Here is a 12,597-nt window from a genome sequence, read left to right as displayed (position 1 = left end):
GTATAAACCAAAAAATTACCACTAAGAATGTTCGATTTAATGTTAATTTTAATTTTGGCTGCACAAACCAAGCTTAACTGTTTATTTGTTTTCTTTTGTATCTAAAATGTTTAAATGTTTTTTCTTTCAGAAATTATGATAAGCAGTTATCTATAAAGTTAAAATTTTTATTTTATTTGCAAGATCATTGCTCATTAAGTAAACAATTTTTCCTTAAACTATGAAAATTCTGAAAACAACTATTTTTGATAATTTAAAAAATTATTTTTTCTATTTTTATAATAATTTATGATTAGAATTTTTTTCCAAATGTTGAAAATATGATCAATTTTCTAATTATTAGTAGCTTAAAGAAAAAAATATAACCAGTCTGTAAAAGCCTGTTAAGTATCTATACTATTTTTGATAAAAATATGTTTTTGTTTGTCTGTCAATTGTGATGAAAAAAATATTCTCATTTAATCTTTGAATAATACAAGAAAATTAACTTCACCTAGCAGTAGATTCTTATAATAAATTTTATCCACGATTGCTGCTGAAGTTACCTCATTAAATTTATTGCCAGAAAAGTCAAAGAAATTATATAATGTGGTATTTGAATTTTGAATTAGGGGATTATTAATAACTATAAATAAGTATTATCATATCTATCAAGTAAGATTAGATACCCAATATTTGTGAAAATGATACATAATAACTAAATTTTCCAACAAAAAAAACTTCTACAAATATATTCAGGTGTTGTGGATAAAGTATAGTATTCTACTGAGTTATTGTTTACTTAATGATTTATAGCACTCACTAGTCCTCGTGGCAGTAATCTTCATCTCATGAATAATCCCCATTATACAATAATCTCCAATATACACTCGTGAATAATACACTATTTGATGTTAATTAAGCATATTATCAAGTAATTTTCAATAGACTCATGTAACATATCTTTTAAATAAATTTAAATATACAACTTCTCTTCTCGTACTGCAAATACACAAACATTTAAAAATTTATTAGCATCAATTATGAGTGAAATTAATTTCAAGTTAACCTTCGATTACAATTTTTTGTTAAAAATAATAAATACTAACCAATTCTCAATTTATCATTGAAAACTACAATTTTTTAGACATAGTGAAAAAGTCAAGACTTCAATTTCCAAAGAAAATACCTAAGTAGTTGCTTCTTTTAAACTTATAATTGCGAAACTCTTCATTAATATGTTACTTCTGGATTCTGAAGACTAATAGGAAATTCGTACTGGGATGGAAGATGACACTGATGACTTCTTTAGAACCTCAATGCAAGAAACATTCATTTTGTAATCTGTTGTGGTAGATTTTCTCTCACTAATAGTTAATGCCTTATTTGGGTCTTAAGGAATCAAAAATAAAGAGATTTTTTTTCGTTTATTAAAACATTGATATTTTTCCAAATCAAAATTACTTGAAGCACTAATTTATTGTATTTCATTTTTACACCGTTTATTTTTCTATTTCTTCACTTCACCATTTTAAAACAAAAATAAAAACTATGTACATCGAACATATACATAACCTATAAGTATTTACAACATCCACCACAGTGTATTAATAGTAATTTAAAACAACAGTAACAAAGCCTCTCATATAATCGAAATGACATAACTAAATAAAACTTCTTTGATCGCCAGCACCATCTACAGGAGTAATAGTAAGTAATATCATTCTCATTTATCCTTAGATTACAAATTGGTTATTAATAATTAAGCTTTTGGGACATAGACGGTAGCATTACCAAAATTGACGCACAAATGTAAGCTGTTGTCTCATTAGCAGCTTACAACTTTAATATGTTGGACCATTAGTGATTGGTCCATTAAGTTGTAAACTCAAATGTCCACACATTCAATCTCAATATTATTCTTCTAAATATATATCATCTAATTCGTAAGGGATTTAGTTGAATACTGACAATTGATGAGGATGAATAGTTAATGCTGGAAAGTGTTAACAAATTGATAGGGGATTCAGATTAAAATCTAATCCCAAAAATTGTAAGGCGATTTTAGAATATATCTAAAGCTTCTTACAAACTAATCAAATACGGGATAACTCATGGTCAGGGGTGTTATTCCTTGAAGAATATATATTAGATTGGTGGACATTTGAGATATTTACAACTTAATTTTGAAGAGTTAAACATAATAATTATTATCTAGGCCATTTATAAAAAGTAAGTAGCTTTGAAAAATTACCTTACTATACAAATTCATTAGTATCATATCGGTTTTTGATGCATTGTTTCTTGAAAAGTGTATTAAAAATAAGTAAAGTTCGTAGTTTCTCGAAATATACAGGGTGCGGCAGCATAACTTCCTTTTTTCAAAAGTTAATAAAACTTATTGTATGAATCAGAAAATTTTTATTCGTTTTTTATAATACAGGCACATACATAAAGTTTTGTTTTACTGAGTTTTGAAGATCAAATCAGTTAGGTGACGTCCCCCATTCTCCATACACTGAGTAAACCGATTTCTGGCGTTTGTCATGACTCTGCCAGCATAGCAGGCGTTATGTTGGCAATTTCTTCCTGGATGTTCGTCTTCAAATCTTGTAGGGTCCTTGGACGGTTCACATACACACGGGATTTCAAAAAACCCCAAAAAGGGGTCAAATCGGGAGAGCGGGCTGGCCACTCCAAATCGCCCCTAATTGAGATAAGGCGCTCTGGGAAGTGTTCCCTCAAAACAGCCATCGATGTTCTTGAAGTGTGTGCCGTTGCTCCGTCTTGTTGGAACCAAGTGTCCCCTAAGTCCAACTCATCTAGCCGTGGGAAAAAAAATTCCTGTAACATGTTTACATACCGGTGCGAATTCACTGTCACTGTGACTTCATTTTCCTCAAAGAACCAGGGACCAATAATTCCACGTGAGTAAATTGCACACCACACTGTGACTTTAGGTGAATGCAAAGGCCGTTGATGCAATTGTCGAGGATTGGTATCAGCCCAGTAGCGTATGTTTTGTTTGTTTACGGATACACACAAATGAAAATGGGCTTCATCACTAAAAAAAACAATAGCGTCCTCAGGAACGACTTCCAGAAAAACCTCACACGCGTTCCTCCGAGAATTGAAGTCACGTTCAGAAAGTTCCTGCACAATTGCCATCTTGTATGGATGAAAATGAAGATCATCATGAAGTATTCTCCTCACAGAACGATCGGAAAGTCCAAGGGCAGACGCATGTTTGCGCGCAGAACGCCGTGGTGATCGCAACACTGAAGTTCTAACTAACTCAATGTTCTCCGGTGATCTAATGGGCCGAGGGACTCCAGTTCTTCGTCTTGTCACACTTGCAGTTTGTCTGAACGTAGTGACCCACGTAACAATTGATTTCCGGTCCGGGACAGGGGCCAAGGGGGCTAAATTAAAGCGATTCCGAAAGGCGCGCTGGGTTGCGATCACAGAACATCCGCTCGAAAAGTAAACCTCAACGGCAAACGCACGCTTCTCACTGTTCCAACGCATGATGGCGACTGAACTGTGCCGGGACAAAACTTTATAGTCCCCCCTCTCGAACGAGACCACTAGCACTCCGTTACGACATCTACCGACTAAATGGCGAACCGCACCCTGTACAATACAATGCAGTGATGTATTCTTTTGTAATTGGATATTGCAAACGCCAAATCTTAAACACAAATTTTGTGTGCATTTTATTGACTAAGTGAATTATCTCGATTAATTAAAATACTTAAGTATTTATGATTATTTATTTTTCTAACGATTGTGATGGTAACAGAAGTCAGTTTTATTTTTATTAGGAATTACTGGTTAGGTTAGGTTGTAGGTTAGATGTATTACAGTTAAAATTGATAATAGTATTAGTCCATTCTGATAGATGGCAGGACACGATCAACTATAAGCTACGCCGATGTATATATGACTTCTGTTGATAACAGTCGAAAGAAAATAGTATTAATTTATCGCTTCTCGGCCTCTGGCTAAGATCAAAGTGTAGTATCTGTTCTTATCAGCTTAATATCTGATACGCCCCGCATGCGGGGCCAGTATATTAAACTGATTTTTGGAAATTGATGGAGGGTTGAGGGGCTTGCTCCACCTCCGTCGCGGGTTGGCCTGGTATTGCAGTACATCCAGGATCGGCCCATTTTAATAAATCAAAACATAATGAATATATTCCAAATTTTTAATATACAAATATACAGGTGAAAAACGTCGTTTTTCAGTATCAAACTGCTATTGACATTAAACATTTGCTAGCAAATATATGAACCCATTGTTTCTTTTGATGATTGGTATGATTTGACTAAAATTGAGCAAATGTGTTCCAAGACAATGTTTCGTCCACAAACGTGGTGCGAATGATTTTGTTATAACGATACATCAATCTTTCAGGAAAATCTTTCCATCATTCCGTATGTAGAGAAAACCCTTATAATGAATCAATATATTATAATTTCCTTGGTACAAATATAACGGTTAATTTTGCAATTGATGAAGTGCCTATAATGTTTTCTTTGTACCTAGCAAATAATTTATGTTTATAAGGCAAAATTCTATTAATAATGGTGCATTTTTATTTTTTCTTTTTTATTTCGCCAACACCAAAAGTAGAAAAGAAAAACTTTGCAATAAAAAGCTTTCTATTAAACATCTCCAAATACTGTTTTATTATATTTATTATTTATAAATTTATATAAACATAAACATAATTTTCTGTACGTCTTCTATCCTTTATATATATATATATATATATATATATATATATATATATATATATATATATATATATATATATATATATATTAGCCTCACATTCGCTATTTTAGCAAAACCTATATATATAATAAGCGACATGTTGTTATTTCCACCCATACATCATTTTTAAAATGCTAATCACTAACCAATCCCTAATAACCTTGACGTTAGCGTATTTCAAGCGAACTCGGATTCATGGTTGTTTGACATTGACAGTGACAATAGTTCAAAAAATTTTTTTCTTTTATTGTTAGTTACCATTGTTTTTATTAAATATTCTAATAATAATAATTCGATTTCCCTAAAATGATCTGTTAATAGCTTTTCCGATTTTTAGTTACAAACTAATTTTAATTGCAAATTATTAAGATTGATCTTAATAATGTCTGAACTAAAGCCTTATCAGTCATGTATTAAAGTAAAAGGAATAAATCTTTTACCTCCTATGGTAAGTATAACTTGTGATTACTTTCTTGAAGTTTTTCACCCATTTTTTGCAGATAACTGATACACGCCGCAGAGAACTTCAAAAAGACAAATATCAGGCAATGAAATTAGAAAAACGACTGAAACTTTGTAGAGATTTAAAAAAGAGTCTAGAAGAATTAATAGCTCTTCATTCGTTGGCAAACACTGCAAATTCTAGTGAAAATAAAATAATCGATTCAGGAATATCCCCATCAACAAATTCTATACTACCTAAAATAAAACTTTCCAGGGATATTATTGATATTACAGAATATAACAATGATGGCATACGATTAATTAACATTAATAAAGATTTACCCACTGGTGCTAGACCTGGTCAAAGGGAGTATGTAGAAGGTCAACAATTATTACTTAATAGTTGTAGCAGTGATGCATATGATACTGATTCATCCTTAAATAGGTCAACAGAAGTTGCTGTATCATCAGTACAATCTAGTGCAAGAGAGCAATTGTCAAATCTTTCTAGTGGTTCATCAAAAAAAAGTGTAAGTTGCTTTGATTGAAATTTTAAATCAACATTATAGTATCTATGAAGTTTTATTTTTATTATGTGAAACGAATGATCTTATTAGTTAAACAATAAATTCTACCTTAGACTACATCTACTTCAAAAACACACAACCAATGACAATTTTATTTTTTATTCTTTATGGATGTCACTATAACCAATCAAATGCTAAATATCCTTTTTATGAAACAATATTCAATTGCAAGGAATAAATATATTAATAATTTAGATATAAAACATAATATTCAATCAGGGACATTTTGGACCTTTGAATTCAAATAGAAACTTCTTTCTACAAGTATTGCTGCTTCCCATTTTTGTATTAACTGTTAATATTTTAGGTAAAATGTTGTATGCTTACTTTTTTCCATTTATGAAGCAATCAAGTTTCATTTTATCAGTTTAGTGTTAAAATTACTTCAACATTTAGAGCAACTTGAAATTTATCTTATTTTTCCTCCTTTTACATCTTCGGAGATCTTTGATTGTCTTAAATGTGCCAAATTTTTATTCCTAAAACATTTAGTGTGGTTTAGATAGCGGACAGTTGTGGTTTAGATGGCATATATTGTAGTTCTTAGATGTTAAGCAACTGAAACCAGTTGTGTTGATTGCCGCCAATTATCAATATTTCACATATTAATTATTATCTTCATTAGTTGTAGTTTATAGTTAGTGCAAGTGATAATTCACTTTTGGTGAGTCAAGCAGTAGTTTTTTTATAATTGTTATATATAATTGAATCACCTCTTGAGATCTGCAGAGTTGCCAACCTGTTGAGCAATAATTCAAGTGACTCTGATAAATTTAATTGTTGATACATTTTTACATTTTATTATTATACCTTTTTTTATTACCATTTACATCTTTTATTTATGTTCTTGAGAGATTCGGTGGACCATCAACTTCTTAATAGTTTAAACCACAAATAAAAAGATTGTTCGAATTGTCAGCAAAATACAGTCCACTTACATCTTGAATCTTACATTTAGTGATAAATATATTTAAATATTTAGTGTTCCAGAAAAATTGGAGTTGAAAAACACCTTACTACTAAGTGAAATATGATACTATTTAAGTGATAAGCATTTATGTAGATTATGAAATATAGAACCAACAAGAACATTATTTAATTAGTTGTTCCTATTAAATTTTGTAACATACCTATTGATTATACTAAAACAGCTTATTAAATCAAACTAATTGAATTTTTTACAATATTTTTCATATTGTTTTGCTATAAAATATAGGATTGTAATAATAATGCTATATTTTTTTTGTAGCTGGTTCATCCCTCACAACCCTTTACATCATCAGAAACAAGTAAAAAATCAAAACCTTCTCGAGCTTCCAAATCATCGAAAATATTGAAATCTCCAACTTCCCCTCCAAGAAGACTGATCAGAAGCAATTCATATACTTTAGAAGCTCCCAGTCCAATACTTTTAGCCCATCTTAAAAAATGTAATACTGGGATTTCTCCAAATATCCAGCAGTTAAATCCAACTCTATCTAGAACTTGGACTTCTTTAGAAAATAATTTTGTACCATTAGAGAGTGAATTTAGTAGTATAAATACTGTGTTTAACACAAATGCTGCTTGCAATGAACATAGTTCTGAAATTCATTTAAATAAATTAGATAATGAAGAGAAAAGTCTTCCAAAAGAAGTTGAAAAAAAATCACCTACAATTGAGGTAAGTTAATCAATATTTAGTCTCTTCCATGTTTCTACATTTTCTCAGGCTTGCTGGCCCTAGTTTCTATAAGGGTAATTCTACCATAAGAGGTTCGAAATCCATAGAGAATATGGCCACGAAGAAAAGCTGCTTTTATTTCATTAAACATTTATTATAAGATATTTATTCTATTTATATGGGCGTTTCTCTGTAAACTGGGCAACTCATTGTCCCATGCTAATTTTGTTTTAAAAAATAAAAGATCATACATTTTTTGTAAATAATTCTAAAAATCAATATTTTAATCAACATTGAAAATCCATTAAAATAAACTTTATTATATTAAAAACGTTTTTACACTTCTTAAAAACGAGTCCCCTAGCATCTCACTGAAGCAGTATAATATACTTCAGACTAAATTAATAATTAATTATTTAATATTTCGATAAATATGAGACCTATTTATTTTACATAAATATAATTTCACAATTAAAGAAAAGGCAATGAAAAATGTTGTTGCTCAACCCCCATATAGTGCTTGCTACCATTTGGTGTAATGACTTGATCACCCTCAAATGGATTCTCGGACTCTGAATCTGGTCTATAAACATCCTCGACTTATAATCGAGCTTTTTTTATTAGAGGAATACATCATGACAACAATTTTGAAATGATCTCAATGTTTATTGCAAAATCAGCTTGCCACTAACCACTAATGAGTCTGCTGATCTTTTGCGAATAGCTCTGACACTATCAGGTGTCACCTTACAGTGTCCAGGTAATTTCACTTAAAGTGTACAAGGCTTGGGTAGAACTCTGTTAAATGGGTGGCAAGAAAGTAAAATATGTATTTGTTCTACATCAGTTTTTCAAATTTTCGTTACCTTTTTTTCACAGTATGCTAATTTAGTCTTAAATTTATTTATAGTCCCATATTTTTTATTATTAATTAAATATATTTGTCTTCTGTCTCGGTCTTCTATGAGAATTAAATATATGATCATTAATATATGACATCAATGGCGTTACCAAAAGATTAGTTACATTTTGAAGTGCAAGTTGTTGCCTACGATCTCTTGATTTATTTTCCCATATCTTTCTTATCATATCAGTCTTTTTTGACATTTTGTCTTTTCTTTTTGCTCTTGCATTTCATATTTTTCGGAATCATTTTTAATCTTCTCATATCGTAGTAACCTTTTGTTTGGTGCCATGATCTATAACAATATCTTCCAAAATGTATAAAGTGCTAATGCCCACTACTAATAAACTAATAGTACTCTAATGCAGGCGAGACAAGAAGCGTGAATTGGACACTGTAAGGTTTCTATGAATCCCATAGTATGTGTCTAATTAAGTGATTTCATAAATATTTTTTTATTTCAGGTGGTTCAAACTGATATTTCAGTACAACAAATATTGGTAAATGCTAATAGTGACGAAATAGAAAAGGTTAAAAGCTCATTTAATCTATCAGATCCAGAATGTCAATTGATACAAGTTTTGAAAAAGATACCGGAAGATTATTCCAGACAAATTATGGAAATAATAGAAAGACAAAGATCAGAACATCAAATAAAAGTGGATGATTTTGAAAAGAAATTTAGTAACCCAGTAATCGATTACTCTACTCAGAAGAAAGATGATAATTCAATTAACAATTTTAATCTCTCTGAGGTATCCAATTGGTCTAATTATTACACTCCATCAGATACTGTGTCTCAGTATGGTCATTCTGATAAAATGATTGAAATAGATATATGTGATGAAGTTTCCCCATATCAAGAATCCACAAATAAATCAAACGAGAAGTCTGACAACACCTTCCTTCCTGAAGAAAATGATGATAAGTTGTGTGAACGAGTTAGTGGTTCGAAAATACCTGAAAAAGACTGGAGTAATGTTGATATAAATAAGCCAACATTTATTACTGATTTTGATTCATCTGATGATACTATCTCAATAAAAGAAAAAAAACCGAGATTTAGTAGAAAATTGTTTTTCAAAAATTCTGATAATACTAAAAAGGTAATATTTCATACTTCCATACTTAGAGGTTTGGTTTTTGATAATAATTTCCATTTATTCATTTATATCAGGAATTATTTTGGACGAAATACCCCGTTTCCAAAATAAACTCTAGCCAAATTAGTTTAAAAATCCTATTTCCATTTTTTTCCTTAAAGAAAACTCACTAATTTAGAAACTATGCTGTTTTTTGAGGGATTAAACATAATTTTATCATCAAAATTTGACATAAGATATAGACATTAACAGAGGCGGATCTGAAGATTTGCCGCCCCTGAGCTATCCAAAATTTGTCACTCCTCACAACAACCGTGCAGACTTGGTACCGCGACGAGGCGGTTATATAATGTAATTAGTGTAAATAAACACACAAATATCAGCCTAATAAATGAAAAAGGCATGTACCTAATTTCCCAATCAAATACGACATACAAAAATTTTATCATTTGCCTAACCATTAACCAAAATTTTAAATTTGCCGCCCCCTGGGGTATAGCTTATTCATCCCATATGTGAATCCAGCCATCGACATAAAGTTAATTAAACAAGGATTTTACTAAGAGATTTGAGGATCTCTTAAATTTACCAACTCAATGGATGATAGATCCGTACGATATCACAACTATGGAATAAACCAATGTGAGAAACTTCTAGCATTATCTCCATCAGTACAGATGAGGTTCTATGTAGAAATTCTAGTTGCAGTACAATATTAAAACAATATCTTGAATTTGTGGAAATTTTTGAAAAAATTCTTTACAGCTTTTCCATTATCATACCTTTTCAGACAAGGATTCAGTATGGTTATAATTATTTTGATAAAATGACTAATCACAATCAACGAATGCTTAGATTTAAGTTTGCAACTCACTGGTTTCAAACCAGATTTAGTTAGATTGGTACAAACTCATCAGGTCCACCCATCTCAAACAGAATTTTTTTTATATTTATGATTTTAGTATTTATACCTTGTTAAATACTTCTAAGCAACTTGTATCAATAGTAATTGTTAGTTACATTTGATATTGACTGAATTTTATGTCTAATTTATTTTGTTAAATTTTGGTAAGAAAAAAATGTCAAGTTTATTCAATTAACTAACCACATCGTTTTTATATTGAAAAGTATTTTGTATCAATAGGATCAAAGGAGTCTGAAGTATTAGCTCGGTTAAAATCATATAAATACCTTTGTCTCTCATTGATTGGTTTTTTCGATATTTAAAAATATAGGATAACAACTTATTTGTATTTACTTTTTTAGAAGTGGGCAGCCAATTTAATTTGTGCACATGTTAAAGGTTACCTTACGAGAAGGCTTCTAAAAACGTTGAGGGTGCAGTCTTTGATAGATACCATTAGAGATGCTTTGATTTGTGCTTTAGAATTACATAAAGCCGAACACATCGATGAAGCAGATGTTGAATTACATAGAAGATTGATAAATCAGGTAAAAGTGTTTTGAGCATACAAACTGTCATTTCAATTAAATTTTTATTCTCTTTTTTCAACTCTTATTTAAAGCATAGAAGATATATACATTTCTTCCTTATCCATAAGAGATTTAAATTTACGGTTCTTCTCAAAATAATACTATACCTTACAGAAGAAACAAGTTTAAGGAAGAAAAGCTGCAATTAATGCAATCTAATTTATCTTTATCTCAAAGCTTTCAATTTTTGAAGTATATTCTCAAACAACAATGAAATTCTAGAAGTAAATTAAAAAAATGTAACTTTGTAAATTTTGATATTATTAAGTTCAAGATTTGAAAACAATTAAATTTATTATAATATTCCATTACAGGTTTCAGCTGCTTGTTATGCTTTCCATGACATCTTCTTTTCTATTTCCATACCCGAACAAATGGCAATAATATCTGCAGATAGAAAACGATTAAGAGAAAAATCCAGAAGACCCTCATCTGCTCCAGATATTCGACGGTCAATGTCGAATTCTAGTCGATCTGCTACCAAGAGTTTTCATTCACAGTCACATACTTTGATGAAAATTTGAGGATGTACTTTTATCAGGTGTTAAATGTAGATCTCAGTATTTTAACAAATGTGATAAGCTTAAGCACAGAAGAATTTTCCAAAATCTCATTGACGTAACAGAGCACTTGGCAAACAGAAACTGTAGATGATGTTTAATTTTTTTTACTAGACCCTACAATCTAGAGTTGTTGAAGATTGTATGAGAAAATGAAATTTTATTTTTTAAAACGCATTTATAAATTTTTCGTATGATCTAGCCAACAATCCGTTTTGAATTAACTGTAAATTGTTTTCAAAAACATAATATTTCAACATATATTTAATATTTGTAAATGGAATGGCCTATTAAATGGTTATATTTTTGAAATTGCATGGATTATTTAATTATTTTCAGAAATATTTTGAGCACATGTGTCTATTTATATCAAATATAAGTCTTGGGGGTAGTTACTTTATTTGTTAAAGTTTAAAACTATAAATGTAGTAAAATATAAAAATAAATAAATTTCATGATCATTAAATGACAGAGTGCCACTTTCATTGCTGAATTATATGCAATATAACAATCTACTTCGTCAGACTTCATGAGGGGAGAAACCATGGTCAGTGCTAGAGATGAAATTCTTCTAACGCGTCTCCGTCTAGGCCATAAGCGACTGTTTCATTTGATGATAAACCTGAACCCAAATGTGACAACTGCAAATTGACTATAAAACATAATTGCAGAGTGTTCAACTTTTAACGCAGAAAGATTATAATCAAATCTACCACAAACAGTATCTGAAATTTTAGGACCTAAATACAATATTAGTAACCTCAAACAGATCAAGATCTCGATCTTAAACTTAATTTAACATTTAACTTCTATTGTTAAAAATAATTAAATCACGGTTGATGCGAATTTTGTAATAAAAAAATGCGTAGTGTATGTAACCTGGGACATTGAAGATATTGTAGCAATTTCCAATAATTTTTACAAAATAATCGACACATTATCACCGTCACCCTCTGTTTAATGAGGATGTGAAATGTCTCTTACCACCTACCAAGCTAACAGTGATGTCAACTTGAGAGATTCTTTCTCTAAATTTAGGGAGAAAAATTTAAATAAGGGGAGAAAATAAGAAAGAAGAAAA

General features: G+C 30.3%; 1 protein-coding gene and 1 non-coding gene across 2 annotated transcripts; both read left to right on the top strand.

Annotated features, from left to right (window-relative positions):
- The first annotated feature begins 1,845 nt into the window (after window positions 1-1,845).
- On the top strand, window positions 1,846-11,828 carry LOC130440926 (uncharacterized). The gene is made up of 7 exons (XM_056774303.1): window positions 1,846-2,211; window positions 5,099-5,209; window positions 5,262-5,735; window positions 7,042-7,455; window positions 8,824-9,465; window positions 10,729-10,914; window positions 11,271-11,828. The coding sequence occupies exons 2-7, from the start codon at window positions 5,144-5,146 to the stop codon at window positions 11,478-11,480; spliced, it is 1,992 nt and encodes a 663-aa protein (XP_056630281.1). The 5' UTR covers window positions 1,846-2,211; window positions 5,099-5,143; the 3' UTR covers window positions 11,481-11,828.
- Window positions 3,965-4,156, top strand: LOC130442239 (U2 spliceosomal RNA). The gene has a single exon (XR_008909709.1). It is a non-coding gene; the product is annotated as a U2 spliceosomal RNA (small nuclear RNA).
- Window positions 11,829-12,597: the final 769 nt, after the last annotated feature.

Source organism: Diorhabda sublineata, chromosome 3, assembly GCF_026230105.1.
Source record: "Diorhabda sublineata isolate icDioSubl1.1 chromosome 3, icDioSubl1.1, whole genome shotgun sequence".
Lineage (NCBI taxonomy): Eukaryota > Metazoa > Arthropoda > Insecta > Coleoptera > Chrysomelidae > Diorhabda > Diorhabda sublineata.
This window is presented reverse-complemented; position numbering and strand designations above follow the sequence as displayed.

Coding starts and splice junctions, on each gene's coding strand:
- LOC130440926 (XM_056774303.1), top strand. CDS start 5,144: ATGTCTGAACTAAAGCCTTATCAGTCATGTATTAAAGTAAAAGGAATA. Junction 9,466..10,728: donor ATTCTGATAATACTAAAAAG/GTAATATTTCAT, acceptor TTACTTTTTTAG/AAGTGGGCAGCCAATTTAAT. Junction 10,915..11,270: donor ATAGAAGATTGATAAATCAG/GTAAAAGTGTTT, acceptor ATTCCATTACAG/GTTTCAGCTGCTTGTTATGC.